The sequence below is a fragment of the Hyperolius riggenbachi genome, chromosome 5, assembly GCF_040937935.1.
Source record: "Hyperolius riggenbachi isolate aHypRig1 chromosome 5, aHypRig1.pri, whole genome shotgun sequence".
Taxonomy (NCBI): domain Eukaryota; kingdom Metazoa; phylum Chordata; class Amphibia; order Anura; family Hyperoliidae; genus Hyperolius; species Hyperolius riggenbachi.
Genome location: NC_090650.1, coordinates 58,114,601 through 58,129,937, shown reverse-complemented (window position 1 = coordinate 58,129,937; position 15,337 = coordinate 58,114,601). Strand labels below are relative to the sequence as shown.

At 43.6% G+C, this 15,337-nt stretch overlaps 1 protein-coding gene across 27 annotated transcripts in view; it reads right to left on the bottom strand.

Annotated features, from left to right (window-relative positions):
• PARD3 (par-3 family cell polarity regulator) overlaps positions 1-15,337 on the bottom strand; it is a 771,876-nt gene that overhangs the window by 519,199 nt on the left and 237,340 nt on the right. For all 27 annotated transcript variants that reach the window (XM_068235737.1, XM_068235760.1, XM_068235761.1 and 24 more), the window contains one exon: positions 1,691-1,871. In XM_068235737.1, the coding sequence (XP_068091838.1) occupies positions 1,691-1,871 (181 nt within the window). The remainder of the gene's footprint in view (positions 1-1,690; positions 1,872-15,337) is intronic.

Below are 15,337 nucleotides of genomic sequence, written 5' to 3'. Positions count from 1 at the left end.
CTGTAGGCATTTGCCTACAGCCGAACTTATGTGGCAAAGGTAGCTCCCCTCCCCAAATAACCACCTCCTGATGCAGAGAGGCGCTGCTGTTCTCCCTTCCCTGCGATGTCTCCAGCTCCGGCCTTCCCCACCCACCCCATCTCCCATGTCTGGTGCGTAGATACAGGCAGCCCTCTGTCCTATTACTTGGCGTAGGGTTGCATGCATTTCTGTGCGTTGAGCTGTAAAGCGCACATTAATGCAAGTGAATGGGTGCTCTTTTTAAGCGCATAGAAGTGCGTACAATCGCTTTGAAGCGCATGCGTTTGTTACTCCTATTTGGAAAAAAAAAATTTACATAGAAAAACAAAGCTTTATTGACAACTGCTACTTCTACATTAAGCAAAAGGTGCCTTAAAGAGGCACAGCGCAACACACAGAAACGCGCACAAGTGCATGTGTTTTTTACCATGCCCTTTCACACGTTTCTCAGCGCAGCAGATGTGAACGAGGCCTTAAACATGACACACGTTTTGTCTCAAGGACACTCTAATAGGAAAAGGGGAACATGATTGAGGGGTGTGGCCTGTGTTAAGGGGCAACGTTTAGGGCACCCAAGCTTATGTGCCTACAGGCTCCTGAGCTGTAAATCCGACCCTGGGCATAAGGAAGCGATCTGATGCTGAAACCCAGAAAATTACCATAAAAGTGAGTATCCTCAATCATTTACTGCATTCTGCTATTCTACAGTGCCTCACGCTCAAAAGTCTTACTATAAACAACTTTACAAATTACTACATTTAAAAAAGTTGGAAAGATACGTCTTGGCGCGCAAACAACTATTATATATACAGAACGACTTGACAAACAACTACAAATTTACATATTGTAACTCAACTGGTGAACGACCAATATGCTCTAAATAGTAACGGAAGTCGTTGAAAAGTCATAGCAGACTTCTGTACACATTGCCATGTTGGACACAACTTCTCTCAGTCGTTCGTCAAGTCAATCCAACAGCTGGATTGACTTGAGCTGCGCCTTATCAGTCGTTGGACGCCTCTTATCAGGCGTAGCAATAGGGGGTGCAGAGGTTGGGACCACATCGGAGCCCTTGGGGCAGAGGGGCCCTCCGTCAACTTCAGTATTAGCCCTCTATAGGTCCTGTACTCATAATAATCACTACTATAGATACTTTGGACAGTGGTAATCATTAACAAGCTGTTCCCCACCCCATTCTTGCACCTCTGACACTGTAGTTGCCATTGGCAGGTTTTGGTGCGCCGTATCAATTGTTATGTATAGAGTGCTTGGGGGGCCCCAACTTGCATCGGGGCCCACAGCTCCTTAGCTACGCCACTGGCTTTGTCGTTTGCACATTTTTTACTTGACAAAAATCGTCCAACTTCGTCAAATTGTTTGATAATCGTACATTTAAAAGGCTTTTGTTGAGCGTGTGTATGAGCCTTAATATTTTATTGTCGTTAAGGCTTAAAATGTTAACTTTCAATCCATTTTTGTGCAGCAAATATAACTAAATATAGAATTTATTTGGATGTATAAATAAGTTCTTATTGCAGTAATGTCCAGGCAGCTATTTTTGCCCTGTTTAACAGGAACGTGTTGCAGCCAGTCTCCTCCTCTCAGTTACTGGGTGCGTTCCAGCAGTATGGATGGGCGTGCGCTGAGCAGCGCTGGTCATGCCACTTACTTGCTCGCAGGACTGACGGGGTGACCTCGATTTCACTTGTTGCCTGGTAGGGCTGAAAGGCTGACATGCTGTTCGTTCCAAGCTCACTGCCAAATATCTCCGGGCTCTGAGTACCAGTGGAGCTGGCGCTGGTGCCATCTCCCCCATGATGTGGGTCTTGTTCTTCATAGATCGCTACAAGCTGTTGATGAAAGAAAATACCACCTGTCAGTTTCATGGAGAGGCAAACACAACTCGGAAAACATGGAAACATTTTCTTCAGGAGAAGCCACAAGCAAGGAAACCAGTAACAATAACATGTTACACATTACATGTCACGCCAGCAGCACATTCATTTTTGTTCATGGTTATGTGTTCAAGCACAGCTAAACTTAGAAGGATGTAGAGGCTGATCTATAATGCAGATTGCATGGCTCTCCTGCTGATCCTCTGCCTCTAATACTATTAAAGCGGATACGAGATGAAAAACTAACAAGTAACTTGTCTATATACCTTCTCTAAAGTTTAGATAGTTTACACAGCAAATCTAGCTGCAAACAGTTTTAATAGAATATGATTATTTATTGCTGTGATACATGTTTGTAAACATTACAAAGAGGCAGGCTTATATGCATCTTAAGCACTCAGCCTGTGAAAAAAACCTACGGTAATCCCCCCTCCTCCCCTCTGCCTCTGAAATCTCTGGCTAGTAACACCTCCCCCTCCTCCTGCCCAGACTAAGCTCCCATGAGCCCTTGCTACTGCCAAGGCTCTCTGAAAACTTGTGGGTGTGGCTTGTTTAATTTATAGGGAATTAGAGTATTAAAACAAAAATAAAAAAGTATTTGGCTTGAGGAATGCCCTATAAACAATAGGAAAGGAACACAATTATGCAATGTGTAAAAGTTCACCTCAGATCCACTTTAAGCCTAATACGCCTTTTGAATTAATATTGGCCAATCACTGACTAATTTTTCCACCTCCATGTGGTATGAGAGTCGACAGATATTGAACACTGAGCAGATTGTGTTGGTAAACACTCATACTTAATGGAGGTGGTACAATTGGTTAGTGATTGAGCAATCCTAATTGAAAGTGTGTACCTGGCTTTAGGCATAGCCCCTGAACAAGCATGCAGGTCAGATGTTTAGCTGCATTAGCCACAAGCTTGTTTCAAGTGTGTGATTCGGGCACTACTGCAGCTAAAGAGGTCTGCCAGGCAACTGGTATTATTTAACAGGAAATAAATATGGCAGCCTCCATACCTCACTCATTTCAGGTGTACATCAAGCACTGCCACATCTTGCACACCTGTATTACAAACAAAAACGTTACAAAAATGGACCAGTCACATAAAGGTGCAACTACTAATTAGGGAACCATAGTGCAACATCTTGATGGGGTCCCCCAGCTACTACAGGATTGACATTGATTTTTCATTCAGATTTCATATGCAGGAAAATATGGGACAGCTGGTCACGACATTAAAGTGGACCTAAACTCTTGCACAGGACAGAAGGAAAACATAGAAATGCACCCTGTATGTATATAGCATGTCTAATTCTCCTTATCTGTGACTAATCACCATTGTAATTTGATCTCTTAGCAGTGTTAGCTGGCTGCCTCGGCAGAGCAGCTAATGGTAAACACAGGATGTGAAGTCTGATTCCATGAAAGCAGGAAGTAGATCCACTGCAGAAATATTGCAGGATTTGTATCAGCTGTAACAAATATTTTTCTTTAAAGGTTATTATGCTGTTACTTATCTTTTATAGCAGAAAGAGTTCTGAGTTCAGATCCACTTTAAGATGCAGCTCGCGTACTGAATGGGCCCTCACACATTTCCCCATCCACAAGTGCGGCATGGGCATTTTTAATCCCAATTAAAAACCACTCAACCAATCTATGATTCCACCTGCCAATTGGCGGAGTATTGACATTCTATAAACAGATACCTCATCAAAGCCGCACAACGCCATAGCAACAGGTTTAAATCCCTGAAATGTTAACACTGATTAGTCCCCCTCCAATCATCCAGCGAGGTAATAGACTTTTACAAGTATCATTGCAGCCTGCCTCCCTGAAATAATTGCACTGTCACATACACTACAGCAGAGCATGAGAAGAAGCAGCTGGACACACAAACTAGTCAAAATTGCTCTAATGCGATCATTTTTTCTTGTAAGGAGAAAATTATGGAAAGACAAAGAGCAGGCTGGAAAGGCAAGTGAAGTTTGTCATATACGGTAATACGCCTGGGCATACAGCATTCCAGGACACCACACAAATTGTCAGGGAGATTGGCCAGACTGGAAACACACCGTCACTCTGAGGGAACAGAGATGGAACTCTGATAAGGAGTAATGTAATAAGGTCACCAGCCTTCAGGGTGGACAAACGCCATCTAACTATTATTCTGTGCGGTGAACTGGGGCGTGGGGTACCATGTGGGGTTTTTTGTGACAGGTGTGTGTGAAATTGTAACCACAATCATCAAAAAGGAGGAGGCAGGAGGTTAAAGGGGAAATATGTCAAAATCTCCCCTCCAATTACTTAGTTTTATCATTTTAGAAGTAGCAGCAGTGGAGTATTGAACGGTGTTAGGGCCTGTTCAGACTGTCCGTGTATGAAGCACGCGTATAAAATCAAAGAAACACAAGTTGAAAAACGCATGCGTTTTTCTTGCGTTCTAATGCGTTTTCTATTGCGTTTTGCACACACACGTGACCCAGGGGGAAAAAAGGCTTATGGGAACCGCAGAGGGAAACGTACGCTAAAAACGCAATAGTACGCGTTTTTGATACGCGTCCATAGACTTTCATTGCGTCCGTTTCTATGCGTGACGCACAGAACTGCGTGCAGCAATGCGGATAAGAAACGTATGCGTCTCATACGCATACATGTGAACTAGCCCATTCAAAAGCATTAGGAGCAGTTTCTATGCGTTTTTGGTACCCGTACACGTTCCCTGAAAACGGCTAGGAACGCGCATAGTATGAACAGGCCCTTAGTCATCTGGAATAGAAAGAGGTTTTGAATCAGGCTGATACCATTTATTGGCTAACTTAGAAGAAAAGGACAGAGGCGCTTTGCTTTGTACTAGACCTACAGGAGTTTTATGCTCCGTCCATAGCCTGAGGAAGCGGGATAATCCTGTGAAACCCACTTTCTGGAGTATGCGAATATTTATTTGGCTGAACTTTATCAACAGTTTGTGGTGTCTACTTGGAGGAGGGAAATCCACCTTGGCCTCCCCCGATTTTTAAACATATCGTCCTTTATCCTTTTGGCGCCTCTGTTTGCCTGTACATGTTCTAAGTCCACCCTTGGTGGAGGGGTGTTGCCCCCCTTTTTTCTAATCTACAGTGCGTGACTTCTTAATCCTGAGCGGGGAAAGGTCTTATCTCCCCACCTGCCTTTACAGTGGTTGCTTGGAAGGTAACCCTGGTTTGTGAGTATTAACATCGTATACTTTGTCACACCCATATTGCCTGTACATACTCTACTATAGTGGGCTCTCTGTGTCTCTTTCTGTATTCCAGTTAGAAGGAAAGGAGTAAGCTTTCGGCTATGAAGCCTTCCTCAGACTTGAAATAGTTCATCACAAGGTCAATAGTCTGTATTTAGTATATGGTGAAAGACCTACAGGCATAAAGCAACAAAGTGGTCAATGCACAAAAGTGTGGTAATATTGCTGCGCACTACCGGCAGCGTGTACTGCGAGATACGCTATTAGCGCAACCTACAGTATTCAAGTAGCACAAGCATTGCTACAGTAACACATGTACCTAATAAGCGTTACTGTTATTAATGCTCATTAACATAGCAACGCTCACGCTATTTGAGTACCACATGTCACGCTAACACCGTAACTCACGGTACACACTGCCGGTAGTATCGATAATATTGCCTTGCGCTGTCTGTGAATCAACCGCAAAGAATCTAAAGATACAAGAGAGAAGGAAAGTACCATCACAGAAGTGAATTGTTCATACAGGAGCCAACACACACTGCAGCTAGTCTACTATCAGTACTGGAGTAACAGCTTTTAATTTACAAACGGACGGTGACATGCCAGATTGGGCTTAAAAAAGTGAAGGAAATATGTATTAGCGGTTTGAGGCCAATTTTAAATTCCACTGAACTGACTTAAGCAGAAGTACATAAACACTATTTATTCTCAAGTTCTCTCTATAACTCAGCCACAATGAGTGACAGAAGTACATGGGAGTCAGCCAGTGTCTGGATTCTAGGAGAGATCATCTCTGCAGCTCTTCCTCCCCTCCCAGTGCTGTGGTTGGCTTCTAAACTGAACACATAACTAAAGAGCTGGATGCTATCCAGAGCCCCCTTGTGTAGCTTGTGCACATTGCAGGGCAGGGCTTACAGAACTGCACAGACTCTAAACTGGGAGCACATGATTTTCTCATCTGTGCCGTTACAGTGCAATTTCCAGTGAGACATTTTGTGGTTTTGCAGCCAAAAAGAAAGCAAAGGCATTAAAATATGACAAAACCAGCCGAGAAAACAACAGGACACCATCAGGTCAAGTTCTATTTACTTGACACGTATTCTATTGAATTATAAAAGCAGGAATTAATACTTTTTAGTAAACAGCACAGTGGAATGATTACCAACTGCTTTATATGGATAGAATGATTCTATATAAAAAGCATGGAGGAACCAGAGTATTGTACAGCACATAAAGGTGTCTGACTGGCTGCTCGAAGCATTCCAAACTGAAAGGGAAAATCCTTGGACTGTACAGGTAGCCCTCGGTTAAACAAGATAAGGACTGTAGGTTTGTTCTTAACTTGAATCTGTCCATAAGTCGAAACACTGTGCCATCTCTGTCCCTGTACCTCCTCTGTGCCTTCAGTGTCCCAATCTGTGCCTTTCCACTGTGTCACCTATGTCCCCCTGTTCTCTCAGTGTCCCCATCTGTGCCTCCCCACAGTCACCTCTGTCCCCCTGTTCTCTCACTGTCCCCCTCTGTGCCTCCCCACTGTGTCACCTCTGTCCCCCTGTTCTCTCAGTGTCCCCATCTGTGCCTCCCCACAGTCACCTCTGTCCCCCTGTTCTCTCACTGTCCCCCTCCGTGCCTCCCCACTGTGTCACCTCTGTCCCCCTGTTCTCTCACTGTACCCCTCTGTGCTTCCCCAGTCCCCACTATCACCTCTGTCACCCCATTCTCTCAGTGTCCCCATCTGTGCCACCTCTGTCACCCCGTTCTCAGTGCCACCTCTGCTCCCACTGTCACCGCTGCCCTCCTTTGTGCTTCCTTTTGCCCTACTGTGACTCCTGTCCTAGTGATGATTGAAATGTTGATTTTGGTTATGTGCGGCTGCGCTCATTTATAGACGAGAGTGCGGACACAAACTTCCCGAGCGTCCCAGCGCTGGATCACAGGTTTGCTTTAAAATGTATAAGATGTGAATGCAGAACTCGGAACTCGCTATGTAGTATAGTGTGCCACAGCAAAACAACAAGTTAAACATTTTTTTCTTTAAAATAAACTCTCAAAAACTACAAGGTAGTTTTGGAAAAACATTTTTTATTTGTTCCCACAGAACCAAATTTTGCCTTTTCGTGCCGCTGGTAACTCCCCATATTTACACTTTAACACATACCGGTCTACTCTGGCAAGAAACAAAGTGCAAAACTAAATTTACCATATATGCGGCTGTTTGATAGAATTGAATTTGTGATATCTGTATGAAGTTTGCCTTGTAGAAGGGCTACAAGATAAATTATCGAGGCCAGGATGTACCTCTGAAAAACTAGTCCTTGGTTACAGCCTTGGACTTGCAAAGCCAAACCATCTGTGGCACAAAAGTTAGGAACATCTTAGAGTCCAGCAGATGGCATAAAACGGCTTTGTTCCTCTGACAATTTACACTGAGGAATAGGGGAACTTTTCATTTCTTTCCAAAAATGAGCATGAAAGCGATTCTTCCATGTGAGGGGGCGGGTCTTTCAAAAGATTCTCATTTGGACCCTTCTGCCGAGAAAATCTGCTTGACAGTAATTAACCTCATGTGGTACGAGGAGACTTGGCAGAAGTAATTAAAGCTCATGTTACAAAAAGCCAAACATAAAAAGAAAGCTATACAGAGACTTTAAAAATGCAACAATAAAGTAATAGACAAACAGGCTAAATCTTTACATTTCAACCAAATACTTAATCAGATTATTACAATGCAACTAGTGTCTTCTATATATTTCAAGACATTATTAAACTGACCAATAACTAGCTGGTATGACACGGTTAACCTATAGCTGCTGAATGGAAGAAAGCAAATGCACGGAACGTACAGTACTATAAGATGTAGGGTGACATTTTGCTTGTGTTTTATACTATCTAGTCCCAAGAGTGCTGGAATCAGAGTGCAGACTTGGTGAATGGGGTACACAGCTACAGGTCCCAGCAGTGTCCCAAAGTTCAATACACAACTGAGTGACCCATCTGCAGGGTCCAGAATGGACTCATATTGCACCAAACACTGTATCGGACGTTAGTCTTGATCTTATACAGCCTTTAGATCGTCATTGCTCACAATTTTCAGTTGTGGGCAGTGATGTAGCAAAGCAATAGGGGGCTGCAGAGGTCTCTAATGCACCAGGGCCCTTGGGCCCTCCCTCAACTGCAGTATTAGCTCTTTATTGGTCCTGTGCTTGTAATAATCACTTCTATAAATGCTTTGAATGATCATCATTAACAAGCTGTTCCCCATCTCGCACCTCTAACACCAATTATCCTTGGCAGGTTTTGGTGTGCCATATCAGTGTGTAGAATGCTGGGGGGGGCATGTAAAACTTGCACCGGGGCCCATCGTTCCTTAGCTATGCCACAGGTTGTGGGGGAATTCTTTGGTTAAGTTAGCACAGTGAGGAGCTGTCTGCCAAGTATCATGTCTGTGCAGTGATGACTGAAACGGTCACCCAATCTGATCTGGAGAAATTATTTTGATTGACCGGAATCGTGTGTGTGTATAAAATAAATTGCCTGGTAACCTTGAGGGAAGGCCACTGGTCCAATTATTATTTGAACTTCAAAGCACTGCACTCTCTGTGCAACAGCCTGTCCCAATACTGGCACAATGTAAATCAACGTATAACAGGAATCAGCATGACTATTATGTCATGAATATCACTTTCTGTACTCTGATCCTGTAAAAGGAAATGAAAAATAGCCATATCACAGACATTTAAAAATAAGCCTTTAATGGGAACCTGAAGTGTGAGGGGTATGAAAGCTGCCCTATTTATTTCCTTTTAAACAATACCAGTTGCCTGGCAGCCTTTGCTGTTCTCTTTGGCTGCAGCAGTGACTGGGGGAGATTTCTCAACGCATTACCGACAGTTTTTTCTTCTTAATCTTCTAACTTGCAGGGAGAACCGTTCTGCATAAGAAGAACCTTCTTAAATCCTAGGTAATAGTGGCAGTTTAGCATGAATTTCTAGAGCTGCACTACAGTTAAGAAAAGTGCAAATCCATCCCTAAACTGGCGCAGATTAAGAAGTGCTTGATAGCAGTTCTACAGATGTAGAACTGCAGGCTAGACATGATTGCAGAGTGCAGGCTAGGCATGATTTGTGTGGTGCTCCTCCCCCCTGCTGAATTCCTCCTCAGAGCCTGCTGCTATCAATACAGCAGTTGTGTTGGTTACCTCAGCAACAGCAATTGCCCTCACAAACTGCACTGTCCGAGAGACCTTTCTAGCTCCTCCTATTCTACAACAGTATTAGAAGGAATCTGCACTATGTAATGATTTCTTAAGATGTCTGAGACAGTTCTCCATGGATTTCTAAAAACCTACCAATATTTTGTCTCAGACACTCTTTGATAAATCTGACTTAATCACTCACCTGAAACAAGCATGCCACCAATTCTGTCAGACTTCAGTCAGAAACATCAGCACGCTTGTTGAATCTCTAAATCTAAAAGTATTAGAGGCTGAGGATCAGCAGAACTGCCTCAATGCTTCTTGTTGTAGAACAAGCACAAAAATAAAGTGCTCTGACTTAAGTTTGACTGGATTTCCCTGATTGTTTCAGGTGTGAAATACAGATACTAATGCATGACATATCAGCATGACTGCCAGGCAACTGGTACGACTTAAAAGAAGAAAATATGGCAGCCTCCTTATACCTCACTTCAGGTTTCTTTTAATGGCCGTTTCACTCAATTTTTCCCCTCACACAACTGTTAGACAGGTAGTCCCTGGTTAACGAATGAGATAGGGACTGTATGTTCGTTCTTAACCTGAATGTGTCCTTCAGTCACAACACTGTGCCATCTCTGACCCCTGTACCTCCTCTGTGCCCCCCTGAGCCTCCAGTGTCCACCTCCGTGTCACATCTGCCCTCTGTGCCTGCTTATACAAGTTTAAAAGCCGTTTTTTTCTTTTAATTTTTTAAATTATTTTTTTCAAAAACCCTTCAAAAGTCCAATTTGAATTTTGTTTTTGACCTGTTCCCATGGAAACACAGAATCCATGCCGTTCGTATCAGCGGGTCATCCGCAAGTCGGGTGTTCGTAAGTCAGGGATTACCTGTGTACAATCAGGGCCGGATTTACCATAAGGCACTACAGGCACCTGATGATGGAAAGGCGGCTCACACCTCTCCCCAAGGCGCCTCTCTCCCTCCTTCCCTATGAAGAGTCCTGATGAGAGTGTAAATGAGAGATTACTCACCGGCTCTCGGCATTCTACTGACAAGATTTCCCTTCAGTCAGGGGTACCTCTAACAACTTAATACTGCGGTTCCTCTAGCTACTTAATACGGGTATTTCTACCCTACCTAATACTAGGGGGCACCTCTAGCTACTTAATATTGCGGGTACCTCAGGCTACCTAATACTAAGCGGCACCTGAAGCTACCTATAACAGGCAAGGGAAGGAAGGGAAAAGTGACAGCTGGGACAGCCAGCATACTTGCAATGCGGTTTGATGGGTGTTTGTAGGATCATGGAGGACAAAGTCTACGGTATTCGGACATCTGTGCCTATAGGCTCCTGTAAGGTAAATCCGGGCCTGATTATATTATAACATACACTGTAGTAACAGCACATGAACAGGGACCAAGACGGCCCCACACAAATTCATTCACAGAAGTACTCAGCGGGAAACTAATTTAAATTGCATCACAGCACTGGGGAGATTTTGCAGCATTTTGTTTTGCAGCTTGGGAGATAAATAGCAACTTTTTAAATCCACGCACTCTTTGTAGAAGGTGATTAGGTTTTCATCCAGTTGGCAGAGATAAGGGCATTTAACGGAGGAAAAGACATGAGTATAAATTTGGCGGAGTGAAATAAAGGGAGATAGGAAACCAGTCTGCTCATGGGAGATAAACTAGGAATCACTGAAGATTGTGCTGTCTTCCTGTTGAGTTATTAATGACATCATATAAAGCAATAATCTTTGGACATGTGAGAAGATATGAAAATGACAGGCCTTTGTTCAGTGCCTTGTGACATCCAATCCATACTTTATTCCCAGCACAAGCCTCTGCACACGTGTGCTGTGCAATAAACAGTGGAGGGGAGCCGTATACTGCAGAATCCCTTTATAGTAAACTCCACGGGACCTGGCCAAGTACTATATCCGGATTAGACATACATTATACATTCACATATGGTTGGGACTGGGGGGGGGGGGAGCAGCCCCTGCAACGGCAGGGGGGCTCAGAGGTGTGGGGTGCCCCACCTACTAACCTTCCTTTTCTCGGATACCTCAGAGCAGGTGTCTTTGTGGCTACACGTTATGGGTGTGAAAATCCTCACAGGCACACTTGTTTCATGACCCTTGTATGATGGGCCCCTATGAAGTGAGGGTCACAAAGGGCAGGGTTGTGACATGAAGGGGCCCCAATAAAAGTCTTGCTGGGGGACCCATGATTTGTAGTTACGCCCCTGGTCAGGGAGCTGAGGATAGGATTTATTATAGCCAGAGGTTTACTATATTAGCGTTTACTATAACAAGACTATTGTATTGCTTCAGCCTCCCCCCACCGTCCCCCTGATTTGACACAGTTGCCAAAGCTAATTATGTTGAATATTCCTTTCACAAAAAATGAAAAAATGTTTTAAAACTGTCTGCAGAACTGATCTTTGCTTTACTACTTAGTGAAGCAGCGGTGTGAAACAAGCAGGCAGAGAGAGAAAGAGAAAGACCGTACATATGGTACGCCTTTTTACGTTTCCAAGGGCTGGGTGCACACCAAGAGAGGTTCTGAGCGTTTTAGAAAATGCTTGCGGGTTGAAAACCGCTTGGCTAATGTTAGTCAATGAACTGGTGCACACCAGAGCAATTTTTTTTTTCCCTAAATGCAAACGCGGGTCCTGCAGCATTTTTGCCGATTTCTGAGGCAATTCAGCCTCAATGTTAAACATTTCAGACCGCGGGTATTTTTCACCTTACGCATCCGAGCAATTTTCACCTCCCATTCATTCGCCAATAACCATCACTGATTATCACAATGAATTGATCTATATCTTGTTTTTCCGCCACCCAAAAAATGTCCCTATCACAATGTATGGCGCCAATATTTTATCTGGAAATAAAGGTGCACTTTTTCAGTTTCGCATGGGCAGCTATGACACAGAGAGGGACACTGAAGGCACAGGGGGGCACTGAAGAAGTACAGGGGACAGAGATAGCACATTGTTCCGACTTAAGAACAGATTCAGGTTAACAAACAAACCTACAGTCCCCTATCTCGTACGTTAACCAAGGACTACCTGCTCCATGTGTACCCCTCTTGACATGCATATTAAAAAAAAAAAAAAAGTTCCCTGGGGTTTTTTTTTTATTTTAAATTGTTTTATTTATTTTAGTTAAAAAATGTATTTGGGTATTTTTTGGGTGTGGGAGGTAAACAGTTCAATTTAAATGTAATTTATTGTGTTTTTTTGCGAGAAAAAGGTATGTGCATGTAGTTTTATTATTTGGCCACAAGATGGCCACAGTTTTTCCATCCTGTAAGCGAGCACTCTCGCTTACAGGAAGTATAAGGACGTGATCTTTTTCTTTTCCATAAAGACAGCGGCTTCTGATAAGAAGCTGTTGATTCTTCTACCGGGGACTTAGATCAATGAATGGGAGCTGAAAGATTTTAAAATGTGGCAAAAAATGTGAACAAGTACAAAGCTGATTCCTGAGCTGGCCAATCACATAAATGGCCAGTGCAGCAGTGTGTTTTACTGCATGATTCTGAGGAGTATATGCTCCAAGCAAGCGCTATAATAACAGCGCAGGAGATTTGCGTAATAGGTATTACGGCTATGGCGGCATACAGTGAGCAATAACTGGAAGCCAAATTACATCATTACCTACCATCCACGTGGACCTGGAAGAGAAAATAATAATTAACGCAGCCGGGACTTCTGCAGGAGCAGGTTAAGCCATGTTTCGGCTGTATCCTGCGCCCAAATCTCCCGGCTGTGATTTCATAGGTACGCCACTCCAAGAGGGTGAATGATCCGTGTGTTAGAAACTGTTTTGGTCACTAGTGTTTCCACCATCTGAGCTAATGTGGTTAGAGGTACCATGCTCCTTCCTCAATCAATGCTAATCATTTCCTCTGCAGGCACACGTTTGTATAGTAGGCCGAGCTAAAGGCTAGACACAGGCTAGATGGCTATCGCCCAATGGGGATTAGCAGTGTTCTTCCCGGAATTTCCAGCTGGGTGGTATGAAAAAGTAGCTAGGTGGGGCGCGATAATCAAATGCAGGGCCAGCGCAACTCTGCTCACAGCATAGGAGGATGAGGAGGCGAGCCGATGACAGCCGGGTGCTCCCCAAAATTAGCCAGGTGGAGCACCCGACTAAAAGCAAGGGGAGGACACTGGGGATCAGGACCCAATTGGGTGACATTGCTGGGCTGAGACTGTACAGATGCATAGTTTGCCTGCAGGTCAACCAAGCGTTCTGTGTTGCAATGTGGGGTGGCGGGGCAAGCGCTGAGAAAAAAAAAGGTATTTGTGGCTAAGTGGTGGTCTGGGGCTGCTGAACACACCTTGGATTATCAGCCAACTTTAATATAGTATGTGTACAGGTCTTACGACTGAAAATATACACACCACTAGCACAATCATCACTTGCACACCCTGCTACCCTCTATTGCCTGGTACACACTATGCAATTTCCCATCAGACTGGTTGAATTGATTATTTCCTACAGGTCCGATCTGATTTCTGATCATTTTTCAGATCAGTTTTCTCATCCCTTCTATACAAAATCAGAAAAAAAACTATCAAAAAGCAGATCAGACCAGTCAGAAATAATCGTTTTGACTCATCTATTTGAAGAGAAATTACATGGTGTGTATCAGGCATTATGCTGGGTACACACAATGCAATTTTCTGACTGATTTACTGTGAGATCGATCATTTTCAACATATCAGATTTGATTTCTGAACGATTTTTCGATCGATTGTTCCCTCACTTCTATGAAAAATCGTTTAAAAAATCGTTCCGACAGTAAACCTGTCAGAAAATTGCATGGTGTACCAGGCATTACATATGTAGCCACCTCAACTCCACCATCCCCAAGCCCTAGTTGCTAACCTCAAACTTCAACAAGAAGGATAATGCAAAGGTAATGTTTAATTTAGTTCATGCTGTTATGCTTCCTCATTTACATACCAAAGCAAGAAGAATACAATTTCCCAAATAAAATCCATTTACAGACACATGCAAAACTTCAAACATATTCCAATCCCCTGACGTTCCACTCATCATTGCCAACCGTTCCTTCAACAAAGGCACAGCTAACACTTGTCCTTGACATTAGCCTAACTTATCTCCTATTACACCTCTGTTCACTCAACCAGGAAGGCGGATTAAAAAAACAAACAAAAAAAAACTGTATAGTATAGTGTACAAGTTCTAAGCATAAACTCTTTTCAAAGCAAATGTTTTACATTATTATCCTATAACAGTGTTCTCCACAGAATTTTTTTCCAGCCGGGTGGCATGAAATAGTAGCTGGGTGGCATGAAAAAGTAGCCGAGTGGGGCAAGATGAGAATGCAGGGCCAGTGCTTCTGTGAGCAACTCTGCTTACAGCATAGGAAGAGGTGAGCCGATGACAGCCGGGTGCTCCTCAAAACTAGCCGGGTGGAGCACCCGGCTAAAAGAGCTTGGGGAGAACACTGCTATAAGAAAGATGCAGACTTTAAACCAGATTTTCCTGGCTGCACATCGTTCCCTTACATGGGCTTCAGATGTTTCCGATACATCCCCCTTCTAGCTCTAAGGGCTCATTTCCACTATCGCGAATTCGCATGCGTTTTTCGCATGCAAATTCGCATAGCAATACAAGTGAATGGGACTGTTTAAACTTGTCAGGATTCCTTTGCGTTTTTCTGTGCAGAAAAAATTTGCATGGCAGAGCCATCAGAATTCGCATTCCGCATACCGCTATGCGAATCGCATACAATGTATTTAATAGGAAATTCGCATGAGGTTTGGGCATGCGAATATTTATGCGAATTCGCATAGAAACAATGGAAAAGCACACCAGCACTGCCATGGTTAAATTCGCATACACCGTCATCCATGCGAATTCGCATGAAAATTCGCATGGACCCGCATGCGAATTTCGCATCCGCATGCGAATTTTTACCGCGGCGATTCGCACCGCACAAGTGGAAATGCAG